The sequence below is a fragment of the Aythya marila genome (assembly GCF_965140915.1).
Source record: "Aythya marila genome assembly, chromosome: 3".
Lineage (NCBI taxonomy): Eukaryota > Metazoa > Chordata > Aves > Anseriformes > Anatidae > Aythya > Aythya marila.
The window spans coordinates 12288915-12316103 of NC_139044.1; the positions used below are offsets into that span (position 1 = coordinate 12288915).

The 27189-nt window shown below is 48.6% G+C and overlaps 1 protein-coding gene across 1 annotated transcript; it reads right to left on the minus strand.

Annotated features, from left to right (window-relative positions):
• Positions 1-1324: 1324 nt before the first annotated feature.
• On the minus strand, positions 1325-23066 carry ARHGEF33 (Rho guanine nucleotide exchange factor 33; the record flags this gene model as incomplete). Its single annotated transcript, XM_082755621.1, has 15 exons — positions 1325-1462; positions 3249-4002; positions 4873-5058; positions 5926-6074; positions 6763-6846; positions 7641-7724; positions 8235-8367; positions 8916-9045; positions 9628-9843; positions 11087-11146; positions 11931-12073; positions 12944-13065; positions 14507-14671; positions 20082-20131; positions 23045-23066. The coding sequence occupies 15 exons, from the start codon at positions 23064-23066 to the stop codon at positions 1325-1327; spliced, it is 2436 nt and encodes an 811-aa protein (XP_082611747.1).
• Between the last annotated feature and the right edge of the window lie 4123 nt (positions 23067-27189).

Sequence of the window (27189 nt, forward strand, 5' to 3'; positions counted from 1 at the left end):
CCCCAGTGGCTGCTGTTGGCCCCATGCAGACAGTCCACAATCTTTTCAGGTGAAACTGTCCTTCATGATAGACCAGTGTCACAACCCTGCCAAAAGAGCAGGTAAAACCATGTTTAGTCTTCAAACTGCCCTCCTCATGTCCCAAATTCAGTTTATGTCACAGCCCTGTACCAACAGGCTGCTGGGGTGTGGCATGGATAATGCACCAGAGGGCTTTGTTTCTCTCCATATCATCTAAAAAGACAAAATCTGTAGTTTTCTATGAAGAATGGTGCTGCCAAGGGTTTGTCGTGTCGAGGTGTGGTGAGGGCATGTGTATGGCTTTGTGGGGAGAAGCGTGTCTTTGTGCGTGAAGGAATGCTCTAACTCTGAACATGGGGCTCCATTGGCTTTCCTGCCCTGGTGCCTCAATTATTTATAGAAGAACTACTCCACAGCAGGGTGCTTCGTGTGCTCGGGCTCGTAAGGTGGTGCCAGATCAAAAGAGAGCAGAGAGTATTTAAGATGTATTGCGTACGGGGAGCTGGTTGGCTGCTGCAGTGTCTGCATCCATCCACCGTGGGTGTAGAATGGAGGAGAGTCTTTGTCTCTTGTGGCAGGCCCTGGTCATCTGTCTCCAGCAAGAGCGGAGATCCGTACAGGAGGAGGCAAGTCAAGAAACAACAGTGCATCAATTAAAAGGTGGAGGAGGATTTCAGGGAGTGATGCAAGTTCAAAAAAAAAGGGGTGATGCTGATGAAGCAGTACAAAGCCCAGGTGCTTCAGCTGATGCTTGTTAGTCCTTCTCAAACCAACTGGGTAGTGTGAGCCGGCCTCCTGGAAGACATCTTTGATGGTGGTTTTTCTTTGGAAAGAGGGGAAATTCAGACTTCTGGCCAGGATGCCAAGGCTGCAAATGCAACCCCTTTGTTGCGGGTGAGCCCAAATGAGGCCGGGCTTGTATTTGGAAGAGCGAAGATGTGTGGCAAATCAAGCAGTGTTGAGGGATGAGGGGGAGGAGAAGAAGATAACGGGGTTTGGCTCAAGCTTTCCAAAACTTTGAGGAAAGTTAAGTCAGGCAGGGGTAAAAGCTAGCAAGTTCCTGTGCTTTCTGGACCTGCTGCCTGAGCTCTGCTCCAACCCATAGCCTGGCCCTCCCCTGTGCTAGGAAGAGCAGGATGCGTTTGTGAGGCAGTCGTGACAGTCTCCTCTCCCCCACCCCTCCGCCTACTGTGTTAGTCGGGGGACATCTCGGGGCCTCGCTGTCTGTCTCCACCCTCAGGGACCTGGGGAAGCACTGCCGCGCTTAGGCTGTGGCCTGCCTTTTATTTTTTTTTGGGGCTGCTTATTTCTTTTTGAAGAGCTTGCGGAAGGAGCTCCGGAAACCCCCCTTGGGCTCGTGCCGCGGGTTGTGGTCGCTGAAGGATGTTTGCTCATTGTCATCCTTCTGGCAGAACCTGGTGTTGTCTTCTGCATGGAGCTCCTAAAAGGGAAAAGACAATTTAACCAGTGTTTGCAACCTCACATCCTTGTCCCCTTTTCCTTCTCTTTCTCTCTGTGCTAGGAGGGGCCTGGTGGGTGAGGAGGTGCTGGCAGGGCTGGGAGACAACACCGCTCAGGCCTCTGCAGAGAGCTTGTTGCTGGCTCTGTGAAGCTGAGGCGTTGGCAGAGTTGTGGAAAAAGAAGCACTGTTAAAAGGAACTGGAGCCTTCTTTGTTAAGATTTTCAGTTAGGGGGTCTTACTAGCCCCTTTTTACTACCAACAAGGGAGTGAGCCAGCATGGAGAGTTGAAGGAGCAGCTCCTTCCCACCCCCTCCTTGCTTGTGAGCTCTCTTTACCCTAGGAGAGGGAGGCTTCCTGAGCTGCTATGGTGTGAGAGATGCTTCTGTTGGCTCTGTTGCTCCCTGATTTTATATTGGTGGGGCAGGGAGCTTTGGTAGCACGTATATTTTGTGGTAAATGTGCCACTAAAAGACCTCTTCCACTTGCAGGAGAGTGCTGAGTTCCCCTCAGAATGGCGCTGGGCACAAGCCCCTTTTCTCCAGTTCTGCCCACAGTTGCCACAGCGGTCTCTATTGCTCTGTGGGGGAGAGCATGTCCTGCAGTTTTGGACTAGCTACATCCTATACCCTATGTACCATCAGGTACCATCTACGCCCTGCTGGGGGCCATAGCTCTGTGCAGGTGAGTGCAGACAGCTCACAGGCTCTTGTTTCTGGATGGGCTCTGTCCCTACACCTCTTCTCTCTCTGCCTCATCACCCTTGTTCTACCACCTTCTTCACTCACTTGGGTTTTTTCTTCTCTTTTGAGGTTTCCCTGCTGCATTTTCAGTCAGGCCATTGGAGCTTTCCTCCCATCCTCATCTGCATTTACAGCCTCCCCTGCAGCTTGCCTCCTTTCACCAGGAGGGTGTTTCTCCAGGTGGCACTGAAGAAGCTAGCTAAGCACTTCACAGCACCCTTGGCCTCTTCCCAGGGAACTGTGGAGGGTGTGGGGCCTGGATATTCATTAAGGGCTTTCTCCCCTGTCTGTGGCAGCCCAAAACTGACTGAGCAGGCACTACAAACTACAGAGACACTGTCACAGCAAGATCTAGTCCCTGAAAGACCAGAATGCTGCCTGCCATGCCAGTGGTTGTCTGAGGGAGAGGGACACCATTACTGGGCTCTATCATTTTTTCCACAGACTTTAGCATGGCTCCATGATCCACGCGACAAACACAGGCAAAACAAAACCATGGACCAGATCCTTGTTAGTGGCAATGGGCTGAGTTCAGCAGAGCCAGCTGAGAACCTGATGCTAAATCCCTTGGATCTCTTAACCCAGCACCTCCTCATAGCAGGTAAAAAGGCACCTTTTTAACTGGGTGCCACCCTGTAGCGCTCATTTCGAATGGGTTTGCTCACACTTAATGACCCTAATCAGGTAGAACGTTTGCTCATGGGGGAAGCTCAGTGACAGCTAGAGGTACATGAGAGGCTAGCTCATCTCAGGGGTTCTCTGTCTGTCACTCAGCCAGCTGTGTGCCTCATGCCCGTGTTTGGCCCCGGGGTAGTTGTGTGTGAAAAGGAGCTGTCCTGTGTCTTGTTCCCTCCCTTGGGCACGTACATGCAGATGAGGGCTTTGAATGTGTGGATTTGGAAGCTAGCTTGGCAAGATCTGCCCTAACTGTATCTCAGATCTTTCTCCTGCTGCTGTTGCTGCTTCTGCACCACCACGTGCCTTTTTTTTTTTTTTTTTTTCTCCTCCTATTTAAGCCTCCTTACTTCCAAAAAGCTCTGTTTTTCACCCGCTCCTCTCTGTGGGGGGAAGTAGCTCCTTTGGGAGCTTCGGGATGAGGCTGAGATCATGTGAGGCTGGACATTCCTCTCCTGCTTCTGCTGTAGCCGGCTCCCACTGCTGCTCCGTGTGCTGTAGAGTCTGGAGCTCACACCCTCAGCGCTCCTCGGCAGCTCCTTCAGAGACCTGCTCAGCTGCTTGCCTTTGCTGTGGAACATCTCGCGCTTGTAAGTACTGCTGCTGACGGGGGTACAGCTCTTAGGCAGTGGCTGTAAGGCATGATCTGTCCTCTCTGGTTCTGACGTGAAGTTAACAGGCCTGAGGAAACAAATGTCTAAGCTGGACTCGGAGGAGGCTGGGGAGCAATTCTCAAAGAGAGCGAGGTTTTGGAAGGCATCGTCTTCGTAGGGGCCTGGCAGGGTGAACACCTCTCCAGGGTAGTCGAACTCTTCGTAGCTTGGTGCAAAGTTCCTTGCATCCTGCAGCAGCTCCACAGAGGTCCTGATGGCTCTCTCCGTGTTTCCCACAGCGTCGGCAGGTGGTGCTTCGTACTCCATTTCGGGGATGGATTGTAAGGGAGCTGTCAGAGCCTTGAGTTCTTGCTCCGTGAGCTGAGAGGATGCAAGGATATTCTCTGGCCTCTCATGTTTTCTGCTCTCCATTTCCCAGTCAGGGGGCTTCACAGCCTGGATGTTCTCCATGACAGTTGGCTGGGGTTTCTTCATCTGGGGCATCAAATGCCTTAAAAATAAGAAACAAACACACATACACACACACACACACACACACAAAACAAAAGGAAGTGGAATACTGAAGGATGACAGAGACATCCCCCTTCTGCCCCACCCCATTTTCTTGGTTTTATAACCCCAAAGTGTTCTCATATCTTGGAGGAGAGTATAACAGAGTTCCCACTGATTTAAAAAATAAATAAATAATAAAATGCTTGGCTGGGTAGGCAGGATCAAATTTGCAGAGGCAGGACTGCTTATCCTGTAGTTTTGGCTGACTCTTGTACTCTACACCACAACATGGACAGAAACAGAGAGGAGAAGCCAACTGCTGCTTGTCTCTCCTGTTCAACTCCATTCTGGATTTTTACTTTCCTTCCCCTTTTTTTCTGTAATATAGGGACCGTGTCTTATTTTTCTGTGGTCTGATTTTCATTTCAAGTGGTTGAGATCCCTCTCTTGGGGTGGGTGACCCTGTCCCCAGGGGTGTTTCAGGACTACTTGGAGAGTTCCTGCCCTCCAAGTGTTCAGGTAAGCCAGCAGAGTCAGGGGAGCTGTTTTTTCCCCACCTCTGCTGATGAGGTCCCACCCAGAGCTGTATTGGGTCCCCAGTTTGAGATGAATGTGGGGAATCTGGGGAGGAGCCAGCTGAGGCTCCCAAGGCAGCAGCCTGGAGTGATTGAGAGGGGAGGAAGGTTGGTTTGGGCAGTCTGATGAAAAGGAAGCTAAGGTTTGATCTAATAACGCTACCACTTGAGGGATGCTCCAAGATGGAGCCAAACTCTTCTTGTCAGTGTCAAATAATATAAGAAAGCAGAAAGGCCCCAAAATGCTGTTAAAAGGCTACTTTAAAAGCCTTCTGCTAGGATAATAGGCTTACGGGGTTGGCGTGCCAGAGGAAGGTGCTGGTGGGAATGACTGGATTGCCTCTTCCGAGTGGATCCCGCTGTCCCGGATGGAGGCCGCGCTGGGTGTTGGAGAAACCTCTTGGCTTGTGCACTGGGAGGTGAGTCCTTTGTACAGCTTCACCAGGGACGACCTGAGGGAGGAGAAATCCATCGTCGTGCTAAGAAATAAGGCAGGGAATGAGCACGAACGTGTAGAATCACAGAAAACAGGGCTGGGAGAGTCCTTAATACTCCCGTGTTCCTCTTCCCACCCCAAGGAAAGACCTATTCTACCTAATCTGTCCCAGTCAGCAAGGAATCCTGCTTTCTATCCTATTCTCAATGCCTCTCTTGATAGCAGTCCCTCCCCAGCAATCTGCTCCAGCCCTTTACCACCCTCCGCGCTGAGAAGCTTCCCTTGAAGCCTGATCCTGTGCTATGCCCTCAATGACTTCGATTTTAGTAAAGTCTCCTGGTTTCAGCAAAGACTCCTGAACCACAACTGGAATCACAACTGAAGAATCTACATTCAGGGGTTGTACTGCCGCATTTCACCTCAATGGTTATGGGAGGCATTTGTTTCCCCCACCCCCATCCCTCAGTAAAATAAGGTAGTGCTGTTCTCTCCCAGTCTCTTGGTTAGCCTGTGCAGGGTTTCAGGCCACACGCATGGTGTTCAGCAGGGCCCCAAGCTGCTGAAGCAGCTATGTCCAAATATATTCTCCCACTGGGGAATGACTTTTCCATCAGTTTAAGGAATCAAATGCGGTGAAGAAACATGTGGCTGCCATGTTTAGAAGGATTAAACTGAATTCCCTTTCGCTCTTAGAGTTAGGTGGAAGGATCCAGCCCAAATCTAACCTCAGTTTGAAGAACAAACGCCAGTAGTGGGCTTTATTAAACATTCATATGAACAGGGCTTTGTTTTATTTCAGTAGAGCAAGGTGCCCGTTGCTGTTGCCTGGGACCTAAACCCCATGTTAGCGGGCTGGCCCCACACCTCCCTTTCCCTGGTGATTGAGAGAATGAGCTGATGTTGTGCTTACTTCTTCAGCTTTTTCCTCTTCTGTATCAGCAGGTCTTCGTTGCATTGGAAGAGGAGGCTGTAGTGTGAGATGAAAACCCGGAGGCGCTGCACACACACCAGCAGCAGGTAATAATCGGGATGCTCTTGCTCCGTGAACTTCAGGACGTTCTGGGGCACAGAGGAGAGCAGATAATTTGGAGGGTGCCCTAACCCTTTCTGGGGAGAATGTGCTATTTGGGACCATAGACTAGCACATCAGAATGTGGATGGTGCTGCCCTGTGCGTTATGGGAGCACCAGTTTCTGAAGGACTTGGACAGGGCCTGCAACCTACTATTCCAGTGCAAACGCATGAGTAACTGCCATAAATGTAATCGTGGGAGGTGTGGGTGACTAACTGGTTGAGTTTAGCATTGGATAAATAATTATTTTTCTTTGCCTTGTCTTAAATATTTTAGTACAATTCAGATTGCCTTCCTGTGTACTGTTTTTAAGCAGTCTTTACATGGGAATAGTTGTTTACCCCTAGCAGCCTCTAGTCCTCTCAGTCTTTAAGCTAAAAGGCAAGTGGATCACTCAGCAAAGAGGCCAGCTCTGATACAGGAGTTACAGAGCTCTTGGTTTCCTAGAGGGAGAGGTTGGTTCTGTGAGGGCAAGGGGGTGAACTGGCAAACAGAAACAAACGTCAGGTTAAAAAAAAAAAAAAAAAAAAGAAAGAAAATGAAGTCGTTTTCAGCTGGCTTTTCCTCTGAGTTAGGCAGAAGCCCTGGAGCTGTACATGCCTGTGTACAGGCTCTGAGTTAAGTCATGCCTTGTCAAAAGGGTTCAACAAGACAGTTTCCATCCTGGGGCCCTACCTGTAGGTGAATGAGGTATTCAGGGATTCGCTGGACTATATGGAAGAACAGAATGTAGAGATCAGATTTGATTTCTTCTTCTACCTGAAATAGAGAAAGCAACTTTGAGAGTCTCTCCCACCGATAAAACATGTCTGCTTCCAAATAATTCTGGTCTCTAATGAGTGCTTTACCATGAGCAGTCATAACAGTTCACAGAAGTACACCAGCTGTGTGTGACAAGAGTGGTCTTCATCCTTCTACCAGCATTAGCAGGGGGCTATCTATGGGGGGCACTCAGCCTGATAAAGCAGGGGTGTGTGTTTGAAGTGTGCTAGTCAGGTTTCATTGAAACCCCAACTAGACAGTGTTGTTCAGAATGAAGTCCCAAATGGAACTGAACTGAGATTGACTTCTTCAGGTGTTTTTAGTTTAAAACAAGAATCAAGGATGAGACCAGATACCTACAGCTGAACAGTACAGACTGTTTTCTAAAGTACTGACTGTCTTCTCTTCTAAAGAAGCACTTTAGCACCTACAGCCTCAGATCTGGTGTCCCTGTTTGGACAGGTCCTCTGTTTTTCTGGAGTCTTTGTATTTGGCCAGGACAGGTCTGGGTAGCATGTGTGTAGCTGGGCTTTCTAGGAGGTTTTTATCTGAAATACCATTTCATGGCACAGCAGAAATGCAGTTTTGGTTACACACAGTGGTGAACATGTTAAAGTTACTTTTTGTAGGTGCAAATGCCTGTCAGCCATGGCAACATTCAGGAAACTGGTATTCAGTAACAGAACAGCCAGCTTGGCTGAAAAGTCTTGTCGTGGGAAGGCCTAGCAGGAAGAAAGCCAGGCATGAGTGGTGCCATTACGTGTCTGTGAAGCGGGCAGGGAGTTTTTTACCTCCTTCAGGATCACCACGTGGATCAGAGAGATGCATTCTGGCAGGTCCCTCAGGTAAGCAACATAGTAGTCCAGAAAATTGTTCTTATAAATGAGGAAAGAGCAGAGGGGGGAGAAAGAACAAACAAACTTAAGAGAAATATTTGGTCATAAAGCCAGCTAGAATGAAAAACTGTTGATACCCCTCTGATCACTCCTGGGAGCTCATCAATGCAGAAGAACTGCTAACTGTACGAAGCTTTCAGGGCTCAGGACTTTGTTTTAACTCACAAGTAAGAGAATGGCTCAGCTGTTGAGTATAGTGTATTAAACTTTGTAGCAGATGGGAGGGGTAGGGAGTCTGGAGAAGAAGAAATTTTTCTCTTAGATAATATATAAGAGTCTTAAAACTCATAAAGCATCAGATCAGGATTCTACACATCCTTCTAGGAAAGGTCCCACTGTGGGTTGGGCAGGCTGAAAGGGCGTTACCCTAGCCACAGCTCCACAGTCCAGCCCTTCTACTAAAAGGTATCCTGGCTTGCCCGTGGGCCATCATTCTGCTAAAACGTCATATATTAGTAGCATAAGAGTCTAGAAGGGTTTGTAACATACCTCATCGTTTGTTAGCTTCAGGAAGATGTCTCCTAGGATCCCTTGGCGTGGCCAGCTCAGGACTCGCTCCTGGAGAGCATGAAGTAAATCCACGTGCTGCTGGACCAGGTACCGCAGGGAGTTGGGGAAGAAACTGGAGGGAGACAATATCAGACCAGTTACAGGGAGCAGAAGCTCAGCCTTAAAGCCTGTACTGCTGAAGTTGGCATTCAGATGGTCAGCACGGGCTTGCTTTACACACAGGTACTATTAACTTTTTTTTTGTTGGAGTCCTGATTGCACCAGGAGGCTGTTTTGGCTGCCGTGTGCATGCAGGTACCCTCTCCCAATTGAGTATTGTTCAGTGTTTTGAAGGTTTCTTAGGCTGACTCTCCAGTTTGGTGTGTAGTTGACTGGAGCTGTTTAAAACTGCTAAGCTGGGTCAGTCCCACAGGTCTTTATCAGCATGTAAATACATCCGTATGTCTGTATATATTGATACCTGATTGTAGCTACTGGCCAGGGGCTTATTACTTAGAGTCTTTAATCACTGCAAAAACCTCCCACTGCCTCTGATGTTCAACTAGAAAAAAGCTTTGCGTGTTTAAAGGTCTGTGTGGATGAAAGAGAAGTGGTAGAGAGGGTGAAGCAGAATAGACCGAAGAACATTCCCCAGAAGAGAGAGCACACGAAACAAAGTACCTTCTCTCTTTGGTGCTCCTCTTCACATCTGGCCCTTGCAATGTGGCCTTGATCTTCAGGATCAGGGAAAGGTTGATGACATATTTCCTTTCTGACTCCAGCAGCTCCAAGGCGATGTTCTGCCTTTTGGCTTCCAGAAGATAATGGTTAAGTTTGAAAAATGGGGAAATGCTGGCCTCAAGGACAGCCTCATGTTAGAGTACGTTTTCCCTGGTGAACTGACATTAAGTCATGAAAGCAGAAACTGCTGAAAATTAGATCAATGTCTTGTCTCCATGTCAGTTTTACCCCAAATACAGGATTCTAGCCTCATGCTACAGTGTGCAACAGATATGACTGAAGTTGCATTGCTTGCTGAGAAAGCTCCCAAGCAAATGTGTTCCGCCCCGTGAATTACACTTTCTTCTCCTATATCTTAGGAAAAAATTAAAGCTATCAAAGGCAAAACAACCCACACCAGGGATTCACATCCAGTTTCCCACAGAAGTTGTATTTTTCACCTGTGTAACTAGCTACAGTGTCCGCAACCCCACTAATACCCTGAACCTGTCTGGTCTTGGAAAGGGGAACTCTTGGAGACTCTGAGGCATTCCCTCCCAGCAGGGAAGATTGGCTTGTATGTCTCCATCTGTAAAAAGCAATCACCAGCTCACACCAGGTGTGAGTGCAGCTTTGAGCCTCTCTGGCCACATTTTTTCCCCTCTGCCCTTACCAGCCAAAGAGGGTTCACATATAATGTTGTCAGCTGAGCTGTATCTGCTTTGGCCCATGTCTTTCCCTCTTTCTGGTTGCTCTTTGGAGATGTACTCGTCTCCCCAGTCCTTGGTGTCCTTGGGCTGCTTCCATACCGTTGATGGCAGGTGCACCTTTGACTGGCCATCTGTTGTCAAGGGAGGCTTGAGGCTGTCGTCTGTCTCCAGGGTTGGTCCTGCAATGGGAAAGAGCTGCATGGGTCATGACATCTTAGTTGATAGGTTATACTACAGCTGGTAGATGACCTGGTTATCTAATGTGCTGGATGGGGAGCTTGAAGCATTCTCCCTGCTTTGCAGGTGCTATAGCTTTGTAGAGTTAATCTACAGCTATAAATGGAAGTGCAGTTGGCGAGCACTTCTGCAGAACCAGGCTTGCACTCCTCCATCACTTATTTTCAGACCAAACAAGGTCCAAAGTCAGGTACAAGTTAGAAAAGAAAAAAGATACATTCCAAGTATGGTTGCACTTCAGGGTTTTGGGATGCTTAAGGACTTGTTAATATTACAAGCTTATTGACAGGTATTTTGGAATACAAAATATAAGTAAGATTTAAATGCCACTCTTAATAGATGTAAACTGCCATTGCTCTTAAAGCTTTCAGCAGTGATTATATAAGCAGCAGCAGGACTGATGGACTGAGGCTATTACATCACAGAGAATGTAGGAGAGGGTGAAGTGGTGCCACTGGTCTGGAATTGCTTTAATGCAATTTAAGTGCAATTTAATGCAAAGTTTGAATTTGGGTTGCAATGAACCATCTTCTATAGCTTTGTTCTTTTTTTATAAGTGGATTCTAGCCAAAGAGCTGTCCAGAACAGTGAGTGCTTCAAGTGAAGAGTGCAAACATCTGACAGTTGTTCTCATGTGTCCTATTGCTGGCCAGGATCCTTAGCGTTCCTTTACTAGGGCCTTCACTAAGTTCTTAACCTTTTTTTTTTTTTTTTTTTTTTTTCCAGAGAAACTCCTTTGCTACTATTCAGGCATGTCTATGAGGAATCTGGAAGCTGGTGGGTGAATAATCAGCTCACCAGCTCTACTGGTGTGTAGCAACTGCAAAGACCGTCTTTTCCCAAGTGGCAGGATGGCTTTCAATTATTTTTTGTCCTATCAGTGAGCCTTGACTTTTCCTTTCTGCAAGGGCACTTAGAACCTGCAGAAGCAGCAGAGAAAGTTTTTTCCTGCTGAATATCAGTGTGTTGCATTGTCCATCAGTTATTTGGCACTTCAGGCTTCTGGATTTATCTTTACATCTCAGCTGCAAGTATGATAATGGGGGTCCATGGCAAAGTGAAAGCCGTGCTTGTGAAATGCATGCTCTGAAAGCATTTCTTAATGCAGTAAATGAAGTGCTCTAAATCAGTCAGTCCTACTGTATTTTGTTTGTTTGTTTTTTTAGCAATTCAAGATTTTCCTACCTGGACCTGCTACGACTTTAACACTTCCGTCTCCTATTGGCATGATCCTGGTGTCAGACACTGTTGAAGAGCAAAGGGAAACGTTACGAGGGAAGATGGCTGTAAAGCAGGCTTCTTCCTGCCCAACCTGGTCTGTAAGGTTATATCTTCTACTCTTTCATGTTTTTGGTATGTGAACACCCTGTTAAATCCTCCATGGAAGAAGCTACTCCTTACTGTTGTGGCTTTTCCTGCAGTCTTTGTTTCAGTAGTACTTCCAGGCAGGCTAATGTGGGGTCCCTGTTATGCTCAGTGTTGTGTGACCTTGGAGCCTGAGCAGTCCTGGCTTGTCCTTGCTGGCAGTGATAGCACCAGCCTGGTGTGCTGATGTACCAGCTCCTATGTCCCCTTGTCAAATGAGCCACTGGTGTGTCCCCTTAAAGACACCAGATGTTCTGTCAGCCCAGTCCCTGTGATCCTCCCTTCTGTGCTCTGCTCCCTTACAAGAAAACATCTCCACAGGTTGTAGCGTTTCTGTCAGGGGCTTCTACTTGATTGGGTGTTTGTGCCACTAGCATTTCAGGGAAGAAGCTCCAGCCTACTTCCCTTTCCTTGGAGGAGGCAAGAAATGACTTTTGGAACAGTTTTCACAGGGCAGTATCTCCTGAATCCAGGCCAGCGCTGAGGCCATGAGTTACTGAGACACAACACTGAGGTACATGCACAGACCCAGGAGCTGTGCTGCACTCCCATTCTCTTCCTGCTGATGACACCTTAGTAAAACATGGTGTCCTCTTAAACCAGTGACCTTTTCTGGACTCTTTTTCCTGAGGAAGGCACTGTACTTGCCTACTGTCTTTCCTACCTTTTTCATAAGTCACGTTGTGCAAAAGGCTTGTAAAATCTTCGTTGATCATCACAGGTTCTGGGAGGTTAATGGATCGAAATGGGCTGCCCTGGAGAGGTGTAGGCACTGTCTGTGAGCTGTGGTCATCCTTTTGTGCTCTTCTGTACAAACACAAAGAATGGGACAGCTGGAAAACAGGAATCCTCTACTGCACTTGTGGCAGACACCAGTACAAGCACAGAGTCAGAAGTAGGACAATTCCAGCAGATACTAGGAAAGGAGTTTGATGCATGAAGTTCATGAGCAATGTTATAAAGGTAACTTCAGTGCTTATAGGAGAAGGTTATTTCAGATCTGCTCTTTTGCAGAGCATATTTTATCCAATTAAAGGGCTTAATTAGCTCAGGGCCTAGCCTAGATTTGGCTAGCCAAGTGCTTGCACCAAGTCAGCTGTACATCTATCATCAAGAGGGAGGCTAATCAGGGCCAAGGTGGACGAGCAGTCTGCCTCCTCACAACAACAGTGTGGCCCAGCAGTGTGCAAATGTGCTCCAGTGTGTGCCTGCTCAGAGCAGAAAAAGCTGGTGACAGGAAAACAGATCATGGCTGCATGCTCAGGACCCTGCTGAGTCCTGCACGCTCAGCAGAGGGAGAAGGGAGGGGAAACTGCAACACTATTGTCTGGATGGGGTTGGCTTTGGGATAGCTTTTAATGGTGAGGGCTCCTGACTTACAATTGTATTTCTTCCCTAGCAGGTCTGTTTGTTTCACCAGGACCTGCTTTCCCTGCGGGCTGCTGGGGCTGTTGCTGCTGGAATCCCACCGAGGTGTTGGTGTTTATCTGCTGTACGTGCTCTATGGGGTATGTGTCTAAAAGCCAGGGGGAAATTAAAGGCTGGAGCTTCCAGTAACAATCAGGATTTATGTACATGTCCAGCTAGGAAAAGACTGAGATGAAGTGGTAAGGAAATGAGCAGAACGGACACCACTGCTAATTAGCACTTCCGGAACCCTGGAGTTCAGGCCCTTACTTAGCTTTCACTTTCCGTGATTCCCGCCTCTTCTCCTGCTGAAGCTGCTCAATTTTCTGTTGCATTTCCTCCTGTTTGGCACTGATTTCTTCAATCATTGACTTTGCATCGCTGAGCTCCTCCTGAGGAACAAGCAAAAGCATAAGCATTCCCACTGTGCCTGTCAGCCTTATAGAGCACGTGGCTGGTGTGGACTGGAGGTGCTTTGGGGTGCTGCAGGAAAGTGTCCCTGTGAATTTTTGTCTCATGTCTTTTGTTTCAAGTCTAATGTGTGAAATACGTGCCATGCACAGTGTGGCAATCCTTAATTTGATCACAGGAACATGAGATCCTGTGGTTAAGGCACTGCTAGGAAATGGAGATGTAGGGCTTCATCTGCTAACAGTTAAATTAGGGCCTGGAAGCTGCCTTTTTAGCCTGATTTTCTAAAGAAACGATGCCTGCTGTAACCTTGCTGTGTGTGTGGCTCACTGACAGCATATCCTCCCCATTGGCATCCCTCAGGCGGTTTCAACCAAGCCTTGTGTGTATATAGAGCTCTCTGATGCATGAAGTCCCTGTAAACCAGAGGAGAGGGATTTTCCCTGAGCGAGGAGGTGGCTTCACCAGGAGTTTGTTTAGACAGTATAGACATGAGGCAGAAGGAGATCAGCTTTTGCCACTCCTGTTACTTGTGTCTTGATTTTAAAACCCTTCTTGCTTGTGTCTTGATTTTGAAACCCTTCTTCCCCCCATATCCATGCCCTAGATAACCCTGCCTCTGGCTGCTTTGAGACCTCTGCCACGTGCCCTTACGTTTCCTGTTATCTGCCTTGCTCAGCTGGGCCCACGGGGCTCCTCCTGCTCAGCACCATCCACCTCTCCCCGTCACAGGGGCAGCAACAGGTTTTCCTGGTAAGCAGCCCTCTTTAACTTCACAAGGTATTATTGACTCAGCAAAACCCCATGGGGAAAACTTACCATAAAAACAATAAAACGGTTCCTCTGCCTGCCTCCTCACAGGCAGCCATCCAGTTTCTGCGTGGAGATGCTGACTGGTTTAAAGTGCACATCAGGCCCCCTTGCTAGGCTCTCTCCCCAGTCCTTTGTATTTATCCCCTTGGGCCAGATCAAACCAGGCTGCGCTTCCTCCCAGCCGTGTGGGAACTCAACTTCAAAAGCTTTAGGGTTTTGTATTAATTCCCTGCTCCCCAGCAGCTTTGATTCCTGCAGGAAATGCAGGAGACCTGACCTGGGGAGAGGTATGGCACAGCGACTGCCTGTGAACATGCTGTGTGCCTGCTGTGTGTGCAGCCCGGAGCAGGGGTCTCTCGTTCCCAAAGCAGCAGGCAGCACTTGTGTAGTGGCCCCTCACGAAGGCTAAACACACCGGGGCACATTTTACACTTGGGTTAGGGTTCTGGAGGGAAGATGCAAAGCCAGAGGAACTGCAGCAAATACATCTGAAACAACTGCCCGTTCGTTTTCTTTGAGAGCAGGAAGGGTTGATGGAGGCAGAGGAAAGCTCCACGCCACCCGAGCTGATGTGGCAGGTGTGCAGCCCCCTGCCAGCTGTGCTCCTACCTTGAAGGTGTTGAGGGAGTTCTTCATCTCAGCCACTTTCTCTTCCATGGCACAGCGGCAGCTCTTGACCTTCTCCTCCAGGGCATACTCGCCATGCTGGATTCGCGACAGCTCCTGCATTGCTTCTGTGAAACCCGCCTTCAACTCAGAGGCTAATGCCTGCAACTAGAGGAACCACAAACACGGTGGGCTCAGTCCCTCCTCCCAGACACAGGTGGCTGTGTCCCCGAGGGTCACCCGTGGCTCAGAGTGGCATGAAGGCTGGGTGTAACCCCTCCTGTAAGCTGCTGTCCTCTTTCTCCTCCTCCTGTTATGGCTGGGAGACATGGGGGGAGGTTCAGCTCCTGCTGCAGTACGTGGCAGGAGGTGTTTGACTTGGGCAATCCTTGTGCCCCTTTTTGTACCCAGAGTTTTTCCAGCCCCCCCTGGCAGGTTGCAGCCCGTCAGTCTCCAGAAGGAGGAGACAGCCTGAAACACGCCAAGAAGGGTTTTCAGTAACAGCAGCCAGATTATCAATGCCAAAAGCAGCTGAGCAGTCAAAAATGTGAGAGTTTTTGAGCAAGACCTCCTCCCCCATACGCTTGTGGGGCTGGTGCTCTCCCCGGCTAGGTCTAGCACCTCCTCGCTCTCAGAGGGCTGTGGAGCAGCTCTGTCCTTTATCACTGGGCCCTTTCCAGGGAAAGAGACAGCTCTTAACTTGTGATGGGGAGGGAGTGGGGGGGTTTCCCCTGGCATGGACAGTGTGCCCACTCTCCCTGTTTTCTGTCCCTAGAGGCTCTGGTGCTGCTGGAAGAGCTCCCAACCTAAGCTGGAGGCAGCCAGTTGACAGCTGGGCGAAGCAGGAGACAGAGCGGGGCGAGCCGGGCTGGCACAGCAAGCAGACGAGGCAGGTTTGGAGGTGGGCAGTGAGGGGACACAGGCAGCTTGCCAAGCGGGGACACCCTCTTCAGGGATACCATGGGCCAGCAGCCCTGAGCTCTGCCCCCACTGCTTTGAGCAAGGCGCTTGTTCTGCCTGCACAAAGCCCACGGCGAGGTCGCGGCCCAAGGTGCTTCGGTACCAGTGGTTTTTTTGTGTGTTTTTTTTTTTTTTTTTTTTTTTTACCTTTACAACAGAAATTCGGCCTAACATCTGGTTATAAACTGAGTCCAAAACTGGAGCACTGATGGTAAGAGGACAGCCACCCCGGGGAACTCAGGCGCTTGAGTCCTGTAAATGGAGCAGAGATGGCTTCCGATACCTCGGGGCAATGGCATGCACCATCCTCCTCTGATCAACACCAACAGCATCTTTACAGAGGGCGTCTGCCTGCCATCCCCACTCCTACCCCAGTGCCTACCCCACAGTCCCCTACACGTTCCCAGAGCTGCCTGGGCAGGAGGAGCGGGACTGACAGGAGCTGGGATGGGGTGGGGGGAGAAGAAGAGGCTGGAGGTGGGGGCAGAGGACATCTTCCCTCCTCAGGCAGTCATCTTTAACTCCCCAGGCCAGCTGGAGCTCCAGATCCCGTGATTCAGCCCCTACACAGTGAACGCCTTCCTGTGCTGCAGGAATGTCACAGTGGTTGTCACCCTGTGAGCAGTGAGTGTAGCCTGGAGGGTTAGAGGAGCTGCGTGGAGCCATGGCTGCTAGGGGAGGCAAACCACACTGCTTCTGGTATCCGTGCGTTTACCAGCGCCTAGCAAGGTGAGTCAGATGGCCCTGGCATCATCAAACATCCTAATGTATGTGCCTGGAGAAGCAGAGGGGGCATAAATTACTGCAGCTGTGCAAAATGTTAATATTCCCATCCCTGCTCACAGGTGCATGCCAGTCCGTTAAACATCAAGCTTATGTTGCCGAGGCAAAGTCTCTCTGCTAGCCTGCATTGGGATTAGGCATCATATATTTTCCTCAAAGTGAAAAGGTGTGATTCGTCAGGTCTGGTTTAGAGATCTGCTTCAGGGTGGAGACTTTGCAGCCTCCAAGTGGAGGCAGTCTGGAAGCTGGCCCTAGAGATATCTACATTCGGGTAGAATAGGCTCAAAATGAAATGCTTCTGCCTGCAAGCCTGGCTGTTTCCTCCTCAGATGCTTCAAGAAAGGTGCTAATCTAGACAGATCCTCTCCGAAGCGTACGGGGTGATAGTCAATGTACATCTAGAGGCGTCAGTAAAAAATAAAACAACTGCTAGGCATCAGCAAAGTCAACAACAAAAAAAGGACTACTGCAGGGAGTTCAGTGGCCTTGTGTGGCAAAGCCAGAGTTCAGGCAGCCGAAAGAGATTTGGAGTACAGACTGGACAAAAATATCCCCTGTGTTTCAGCAAATGGTCACTTTATTTGGGGGCTCACTCTTGGCCAACCTCTGCTTTTCCAGTCACCTTGCTAGCTTGGTTCCTTTCTGTGTCCTGCAGGACACTGCTCTGGGTCTATCCTGCCAGGGACATCCTTCCTTGGCCCCAGGTGGCTGGCAAACAGCTATTTCAGATACAGAAATGCATCTTACATTTGCATTTCGCTTTGCCATGGATGGATGAAAGCAGCAATATCAATCAGCCACACCTGCCAGAGCTTGCGTGAAGTCCTGAAACCCTGAGAATTCCCTTCTCTGCTGCCTTCACGGCTGGAAGCATAGCTAGGAAGCATAAACAGTCTCGCAGCATTGCATGCAAGTTTCATCCAAGCTTGAGTGGAGCAATACAGGAGCAACACACCCTTGAACTCCTGCAGTGTAGTGCTTCTGCACTGGATTTTAGGTTGAGCTCGTTCAATCCCATGGGCTGCTACAACAAATGGAAGCTGTGCAGCATTGGCTCATGCTGATGTTCATGCTGATGTCTTGCCCAGATGATTATGCTTGCAGAATGAGAGAGTTCACTGGTCTGTTGTGAACTCTTGGAAAGTCAAGCCAGGTCAGTTTTCTAAAGCATCCTAGCATGGAAAAGTGGCAAGAGTTTAACTGTGGTATGTTACCTGGTTCCAGCTATTCATGGGAATAAATAAAGTTGAAGAGGAACACACTTTAGCAGGTTAATTTGAACTACCTGATCCCTAGAGGATAAATGAATCTGCAAGGTCACAGTGCATCCTTAGAACCTGCCCAAAAACTGACACATGCCTGTTCCCAAAACAAAACAAACAAAAATATCGGGAGTCCTATTTACCTGCCTTCCTTTCCCTCAGCTGTGTGAAGAAAAACCCTGGAAGTGCTGTGCTCTGAAAGGTAGCTGTGCATGAGGAAATGAGGGAATCTCCTCCTGGTGTTGCATAACTCAAAGGACAATGAGCAGCAGTCGCTTGTGATCTTTAACTTCATCTCCAACCCCATGGGAATGTGAACTCTTTGTAGAGTCCCAAAGGGAAGCAGTCGCTTCTCACATGGAGGGGGAAACCATAACCACGTGGAGGAAGTGGTGGTGGTTAGGGGGAGACGAGAAGGGTGAGATGAGAGGACAAACAAGAACCATTTCTCAGCATGGTCTTGGTTTTTACCTTGGCAGAGTGAACTTAAAAATGCCTGTGAGATCTTTGCTGAGCCTCTCCTCCTGTCTCAGCTGCCATGCTGTCCCCAAAGAGGGGAAGGAATGGATGCTGCTTCCAGGACCAGAGGCAGCAGAGCTGCAGAGCCTTGTCATCTTCCCTTGGCAGGTGCCAGCAATTTGAGCTGTTTGAAAAAGATGGTGACTACTGCTGCTGCATAAAGCTTTGTTCAGACTTAAAGGCAGCCCAAGGAAGAAGGTTGTGACTAGGAGATGAGAATGGCTTATAGGTAGCATGGCCTGAGATGGAGAACAGATGGAAAATGTTAGGAAGCAGCTGGAAAGCCTTGGTGAGCTGGGCTTACTGTGCTAGCTGCCACTGGGAGTGCCCACATGGAAGCAAGGAAGCCTTTTCTTTCAGTAGTAGTGGTGCCCACACATCTCCCCCAGCACTAGTAGAGCTGTTCTCGGCTCTGTGTCTTTGAGGCAGCCCTTGGCAGCTGCCTAGGGTCCTTACACTAACACTGCCTGCTCGCAGGGACCTTGAGCTGACTGTCAAAACCAGTAGAAAATGGTTTCATGATAAAGAAGTATTGCCCAGGACTAAGTCTACTGTTAGAAATATGTCCCAGAAGAGAGCAAAACCTTCTGTGGCAACAAAGGAGTACTGTCTGAGTTACTTCCCAGCTTACCCACTGCCCGTCACTTTGCACAGCACCTGAATGTGGTTAATTGGAAGCAGTAACCATTGTTGAGGGCTGAGCCTTATCTGTCACAAAGTCCAACACTGTCCACAGTGATGTTTCCACATCTGATGTTTCAGAGTTGCATGAGGTATTCTCTTACCAGAGAGCAGCAAATATCCAGTACAGCTGCCCCCCGTGATGTTTGTCACAGGCAGCACTGCTACAGCCAAGTATTAGGGAGGCTCACCATGCCTCACAGTGGGAAGGCAGCAGATTTATGGCTGCAGGCAGCCTGGCCCTAAGAGTGTATCCACTAGAGAGAGAGGTTTCCCAGCACGCTTGTCCTGCAGCTTGCAAGCTTTCCATGCACGTTGGGCTCACTGCACTGGGCTTTGCAGCAGCCCAGCCCAGTCACATCTCCTTGGAGCTATCCGGATGGGGAAAGGGGATAAGGCAGGAGAAGCAGTGCCTTATTCATGGCAAGCAGCAGCTTCTCTGTTACAGCGCGGGGCATCCCCGAACTGCAGCCACTTGCCATGGTGCACTTAGGAGCGACTGGGGGCAGCAGCGTCACAGTGGTGATGAGGCTGGTCTCAAACAGCCAAGGTTTCCAGTTCAGAGACGTGTTCTTCTATCAGAGTACACTTCCAGGTTGAACTGGAGCAGGGTTTAAAGTGCTCAAAACACCACCACATTTCCTACAGCCTGGAAATGCTTAGGAAGTATCGCTGTGGAGACACTGACCCTGCATCCTCCAGGCAGGGTGCTCCCTGAGCCATGATGCAGGCAACCTCATCGCATCCACAGTGGCTGATTGCAGCCAGAACAACAATGCCAAGAGCAGCTACGGAGCCTTGGAAATCCTGATCACCAAACGCAGGGTTTCCAAGCTCTGGGCTGAGGACCCAAGCAGAGGCATGCAGCAAGACTCAGTGCCTGCTGAGCTGCCCTGGGCCTTTGGGCAGTAGCACCCCGTGGTCCGAGGAGCCGTGAGGCTGCCAGGATAACCCAGAGCCCACAGGGGACTTGGTACCACACCGTGGCAATCACACATCTTTGCTCCTGGGACAGTTCAGTGGGTTTGGAGAAAGCTCATCAGAGCTCAGCCATGAAATCTGCCTCCGGCTCAGTAAATCGGCATTCTCTAATCAGTGCTAATGATGCCAGCTAGTTAATTAGCTGAGCGCACAAATCACCTGTCTAGACACAAGTGGTTGTGAGCAGGGAAATTTTACTGGAGTGTCTTTTAAGATGAGGCTTGAGACGTGATACGTGTGACATTTGTTCATGCAGTGTGTGCGTTTTAGATGCCCTGTTCCATGTAAGTGCCTACATTTTTCCTTCCACTTAATTTAGCTTTAACTACTGGCTATCTATTAGTAACTCTTTAAAATCTTGGAGTTATTTAGGGCATTTTGCTCATCTTTACCTGGGAAATCTGTGTTGCGGGGGTACTCACAGGCACACTTTCAGTCTCTCCTGTGGGAATAAAGAACTTCAGTCAATTAAAATGACTTATTATGGTCGCTATAAATAACTGGAACAGAGGGTTTGAAAGTCCCAGTTGGGGTACAAATCAGTTTTAAAGGACTCACGTCTCACTTTAGGAGGTGTGGACACTATATAGTTTGTCAAATAAACTGCAGCTGTAAAACGGGAACGGCTCAACTAAATCAGATGTTAGATTCACCTCATTTGCTGCCCTGTATCTGTCCAGAACTGATCATGCAAAGGAGTGAGAAACCCCTTTATGCCCTGCCAGAACTAAATTGCCCCCTGGAAAGTTCAGTTCTGTGTACCAGCCTTGAGTAACAGAGTTTTCCCATGAAGTAGCTTTAGTTCTCTTCTGCAGTTCTGCAATTGTGAGATTTTCTTTTCATCCCGTGCTATTTGGACTTATTTTTATTATCCTTCTAAAAAGGCTGGTCTGGACTGTGTATTTTAAGCTCTAAGTTATATTTTTGTCACAATGCATTCCAAGCAGTAACGGTGTCTTTCGTAACATCCGAAAATGTATTTTCATTAGTTCTAAATTCCTGTTTTCTTGTGGCATTGTGATTCCCACCTGATCTTGTGTAATGGGGCTAGGTTTAATGTTTCTGAAACAGATTTAATTCATGGAGGAGCTTTTTTGCAAAAGCATTGCTGTTTTGCAAAAGCAATTTGGGCACTGCAGAGACATTATTTCTAGGTATTACAGGGATTTTGATTGAAAACAAGTATATATTTATTATTTTCCTCTTCTAACACTGTCTCTTTTATGCAGAAACCCTCAGTTATCCACCAGAAGTTACTGCTGGCTGTGCTGCACGGGCACCTTGAGGAGATTGCAATTTGATTACCATCGGTTCCCATTTTATTCCCTGTGTCAGGCTCTGTCGGCCTTCACCTCCCAGACAATACCATGCCACCTGGTTCCTCATCTGCATTGCCTCCCCTCAGTAATATCAGTTCACAAGGTGAGTTTTCTCTTGCCTCCAGTAATTTCCTTCATCCCTCTCTGCTGCTAGACACCAGTGTGGCTGGTGACCCCATGCCTGATTCTGGGGGCAGCCAAGCTCCTTCTTCCCATGCTGGCTGCAAATGCTCAGTGCCTTGCCCACGTGGGCCCTCAAAACCACAGAAATTTGGTCCTGCAGAGGCTTGAAATAGGTGCAGGGAGGGTTTTAAGTGTTTAGTAAGTCCGTGAAGTGGAAAGTTGAAGCCTGGAAGTCAAGAGCTTTACAAGGCACACCTACGTTCTGATTACTTTGCCCCTGAGGGGGAATATGGGTTACTGCCAAGGGCACCTATGCATTGGCCCTATTCTGGTCTCTAGAATTTGTCCTGATTCAGAGGAATGTAAGCAAATTCCCTAGTGACTGGAAGAAGGGAGAGGCAGAGGAGGAGAGGCCGTGTGCCCCTCTCTGCTCATGTGCCATTTGCTCCTTGTGCCAGTCAGTCTTGTAGCCATGGGGGTTGGTTATAGGGTCAGGCACTGACCCTCCAGGGAGTGTTCCCCAAGGTTCTTCCTGAGGAAAATGGGACAGCAGGCTGACTGGGAGGAATAACCATCACCAGCATTGCCTGTTGGTTGGGCTGTTTGGGGTCAAACCTGATCAGCCAGCTCTCACCAAGTGCCAAGGTTCATCTTTTAAATGACAAGTTGTTTTTATTTTACAGGTTGGCCCTTCAGGGTCTGTTTTCAGATCTTTTTTTTGTTTGTTTGTTTGTTTTAGGCAGCCTCATGACCTGGAAACCAACTTTTGGCCTGAAGGGAATGATGAAACTTTCTTTGGATTCCTGGAGTTGGGGCTTGAGAAAGCAGCCAGTGTACTTACTGTAAGAAGACTCCAAGGTACAGGTCTGTTCTGATGTAAAAGTTAATGCTGGAGTCTTACTGTGGGGGTGGTAATGACTGACCCAAAAAGAGCACGAGGGCATATTTCTTAATTAATAGCACAACACAAATCAGATGCATGGAGGACAGGGGGCTGCTCTTTCTGCAAAATGGTGGGCATATTGGTTGCTTTGTGAAGAGTTGGAGGTGTCAGGTGCAAAGGTGTAACAAGGAAGGGCCACGGGCTCTCTCTCATCTCATTTTCTTTGTGGTTTTCAAACTAATAAATAATGCAGGGGGCTTAAGCCAGCCCTGTAGAAGTCTGCAGGGATCTTTCATTTGGTTTTGGAGATGGATCAGTCTGTAACATCCTCAGACACACTCAAAGCAGGAAAGTGCAACTGAGAAAGGCCAGAAGAGTGGAGAGGAACTCTGCTGCTGTGCTTTTACTTCTCACCTTTACCGTGTGTGAGCAGAAGCCCTCTCTGCGTGTACCCAGCCCTACCCAGCTCATCTCTGCAAAGTCACTGCCAGGAGCTGGAGCAGAGCGTGGCTCCCTCACAGCTGGGAAGCAGGGGGCTTTGTGGTTATCTCCCAATTTCTGCAGCGAACATCTGCAGCCCATGGGGGCACGCCAATTAATTGGAAAAAAATCCTTGAGTTAATTTCCTTTTCAGCTTGCTACAGTGCAGGGGCTTAGGTACACAGACCTAATTTAGTCCAATTAGAAGAAGAGTAATAGAGGAATTAACTCTTCCATTACCCATGCCATGAATGAATGTTGGCACCACCAAGCATCTTTTAAGAGGGCTGGAGATGATCCAGGCTCTCTCTCCTGAGCTGGCAGCCGTGGGCACTCCTGAAGGCTGCTCCCTTTGCTCTTTGTTAGCTTTGGGAGTTCCTCAGAAGCCTGGGATGTGGCACTGACACGAGCAAGAACCCCTTGCAAGGTTGCCACAGCTAAGAGGTATTTTTGTGGGGCTGGTTGGTGGCTGCCAACATGTTCTATGAGGGCAGCTTTCTTCCTAACTCTCTTCCATACTATCAAGAAGTGAAATTAGAGGTTGATTTACCTTCTTGTTTGTTTGAGTCCATGGCTGCTATAGGGTGTGCGTCCTTGTGGGGACTCCTGTCCTCACTCTGGAGGGTTCTGGCTGGTCACTGGGAACATCCCATGGCTGAGAGTTGCCCACATGTGAGCCCTGCGCTGGGTCAGCTGGTCTGAACCCTGAGTGCAGAAAGATGCAGAAAGGATTTACTGAGCAGGGATGCTCAAAATTCAGAAAATGAGAAGAAGAAGGAAGTGAGAGGGAGTGAAGCATCCTAAAGGTTTGTTTGGGTTCGGTGCCTCCACAAGCAGGTTGGGCTGCCAGTACAAACATTTCCCTCCCAGCCCAAGGCCAGTTGTGCTTATGTGGATGGTGACTGGAGCCCTGTGTAATTCCAGAGACTACTCGCTCAGCACGATGCTTCGTGTTTGACCACAGAAGCAAAATGAGATGTATTTGAAAAAGTAAGATGCAAATAAACATCATTCTGGATGTTTGTTCTCTAGATCAGAGAACCAGCTTTTTGCGGTGTGAATGATCACCCAAAATGACCCCCAGGCTTGGGTTTGGGCTGCAGAGCTATCGCCTTCGTAGTGCTGCTGCACTTTTGAGGGCATTGTACTGCCATGCCTGGTTTCTCTGGCGGTTTTCTCCCTGACTGGTAGTGGGGTTAGGACCTTGGGAACAGTCTTAAGGTAATAACTTATGAGTGATGCAGCAGAGCCCCAGAAAAATGGATTGTACCAGCTCAGACTGAGCGTGGGCACTGCCCCACGTCCACACCTCATCTCCCCAGGGTTTAATGCGAGTCGCCTTGTGCCCAGCCTTACTAGGAAACCAGATGTGGCACAGGAGTGTGGAATAATCTCCCATCTAGGTTCCCGTTTGACGTGGATATGCCCAAGGCTCTGCTGGCAGCTGCGGTGGTCTGGAGAAGCCTGGGGTGGTGCTTTCAGGGAAGCAAGCACAGAGGAGGGCACGAAGCACTGAAGCATTAAATGGGTGGGAGAGGTGCAGGAGATGCAAGAGAAGCTCTGGGAGGCTGTAGGAAATGCTGCCGAAGCAGGCATTTCTGGTGGCAGCCAAGGCCTCTCTTTCTGAGGGTATGATGAGGGCTGAAAGCGTAGCGCTGAAGGGACTTGAGGTTTAGCATCTTCTTGAGATGGAGGATTAACGCAAGGATAAGCTGCTTAATTGTAGGAGGGCTGCTTCTCAGGACAGGGGAGCCTTTCCTGACTTGTGAGCAAAGGTGAAGGGTCAGAACTTCAGGCTTTGGGTGCTGCTGTGGGTTTTGTGAGGCAGGCAGGGAAGGCTGCTAGGTGGACACCTGGTTTGCAGTAAGGTAAATGTTCCAATTTATTAAAGCTGGTTTCTATCAGCTGATAGCATAAGCATTATCTTTTGGTTCTGAAGACTTCTAGGCTCATGGCAGAGTTCAGATGGAGTCCCCTGACTCTCTGCTCAGAGCAAGGCTGGCCCCAAAGCTAGATCGGGTTGATCAGAGCCACGTCAAGTCATAGCTGGAGCATCTCTGAGGATGGAGACCTCACAACCTTTCTGGGCCTGTCCCAGGGCAGCACTGCTCCCCTGGGCAAGATATTTTTTTTCCTTCTGGCCAAGTTTTCCCTTTCTGCAGCTTGTGCCCACGGCAATTTGTCCTTTCATTGTGTCTGTGAGAAAAGCCTGACTGTCTCCTCTGTTACAAGTAGTTGCTGATGGCAGTAGGACCCTCCAGCCTTCCCTTTTTCCCAAGCTGAATAAACCCAGCTCCATCAGCTTCTCCTGTGCTATGTGCTCCAGCCCTCTTTAGTGGGAAAAATATATATGTATATATATTTTTAGGTACTCTAAGGATGGTGAGAACGTTATTTGGTTCTGAAACAAATAAATATGCTGCTGTTTTTAAAGTAGCTAACCCATCCTTTAGTAGTCTTGAGGAGAAAGTTACAAAAGTTTGTGTCTCTTAAATGTTAAAACAGCCTTTTAACTTCACCTTAGTAGCAGTTTGTTTAGTAGCAAAGTTGTTAAACTTTGTTCCCAGTGTAGACTAGTCAATGCCGTGGCAAATTCCTGAGGCTTGTGTTAGTGGCCCAATGAGCTGGCGCCAGCTTGAGTAACACTGAGAACTGCTTTCAGAATTCAGAACTGTTTTTCACAATGATGGGGGTGGGAAAGGAACAAATTGGAAAGTCGAAACAGGTCTGAAAGAAATACAACCTTCTCTATGATAAACATTTTCGGTGAAAACAGCTGTTGGCCAGAAGTTTATTACATTTTTTTCTCTTTACCAAAACCACGTATCTTTAACAGTTCTTTTGCCTTTAAATTATTAATGCCTTACTCGACCAGTTGTAGCAATATACCACCATGTAGTAGTTAATTGTTAATAACCATCAATTAGTATGGAATTAATTACATGAATATGCCTCCAAGTACATCAGCTGCATAGCCTTAGATATTTTATAATTTTACTGTCCACTTGCTGAAGCATTGTGGGGTGTACCCTGCCAGCAGCAAGAGCATCTGGTGTGGGAGCGCAGCATTTTGGAAGCGGGAGAGCAGCAGCTCGTAATGCTGCCAGGTTGGAGAGGCAGACGTTTGTTGAGCTGTGCTGGAAGAGCAGAGCTGTCTGAGCTGGGAAACAGCAGCTTCAGCCCTCAGATGTTGAACAGCATTATCCAGCCGCTTGCTTAGCAAGCATCGTAGGTATATTTGGGTTTGAATGTTGGTTCCCTCATGGAAGGGAAAGAAAACATTTCTTTCATGCTGGGAAAGGATGGAGGAGAGTGAAACTGGGGGAAAATATCAGCACATGGGATATATACATGTATGCATACACACATACATCCAAACACACAAAAAGGAGACCTGTAATCCATACTGCAATCCCCTAAATAGGGCAGCCAGGGGACTCTGATGCATGAAGAAAGTGCATATAAACAAGTTGCAATGTCAGGCACCCGAGGTGAGGAAAAGCCAGAATTAAAGCATGAATCTGTTCTACCATGCTTTGGGAGCTTTCTCTCTCAGACCACCTCCTCACAGGCATCTGAGACCTCAAAACACTCGTGTCTCTGTCTAGGTCCTGCTTCTGCAGCCCCCCTGCCCAGCACATCGCTCGGAGCTATGCCATCAGCCCCACAGCGTGAAGGATGCTGTCCGAGGAGCATCCGTGGTTGCCCTGCAGTTACACAAGGAAACTTGCAGTTGTCATGAGGGATGGTGCACATAAGGAAGGGAAACTCACAGGAGGCGCCCCCACTGCTGTGCTACAGGTAATAAATACCCTGCAACCTCTTGGATCCGGTACAAAAAAAAGAGGTATGTCTGATATGAAGAATAACCTAGCTGGGATTTTAATTAGAGAAGCGTAATGCTTGTAGAAGGGCTCTTTTGAGGACATGTCACTGTCCTGTTCCCTATCTTCTGTTCTCAGTCACATAGGACTGGAAGGGGGACCCTTGCTCATCTTATCTCCTGGGTTGTAGAAACACTGGGGTTTCCTGGTATCTGCAGAAATTTTTCCTTAGAGAGGGAACTGGAAACAATTCCCATACAGCGAGACCCACAGAGAGCTAAGTGAGGAGCTTCCACATCACGCTCCTTCAGACAAGGACAATGCCTGAACCCAGTCTCTGTCCTCTGCAGAGCTCAGGAGTGAGGCTTTGAAACTGGGGCACCAGGGATGCCGCCATCCCCTCCTGCTCCAGGCACCACCAGGAGCTCTGCTGTGTGTCTGCACCGCAAAGTAGGTTGACCTTGGTGAATTGGGTCCAGAAGATGTTCCCTGTTTTACCAGAAAGGCTGTCTTTCGCGTGTCCTTTAGCTGCAGCCCGCAATTTCCTGAGTCACCGTACTGCCCTTAGTTACGTTAAATAAATGCATTATGTTGGATGTTTTCCAGCATTTAGGACTCACTGCTGGACTCCACGAATATATAACACTGCCTGTCTGCCCCTGGTTCTGTTGAATTGCTGAATATATGGAGGAAAAGTAGGCAGTCCTTCCTCAGAGCTAAAACAAAACCTCTCTGTGGTTTGGAGCGAGTGCTTGGCCTCTTGTTCTGCTGACTGCTGGGTGGGGAAGCTGTTAGTGCTGTCCTCACCGAGGGCAAGAGTTTTGCTGGACAGTTTTGCTTCTTCCTCGAGGGTGACAGAAGAGGATGGAAA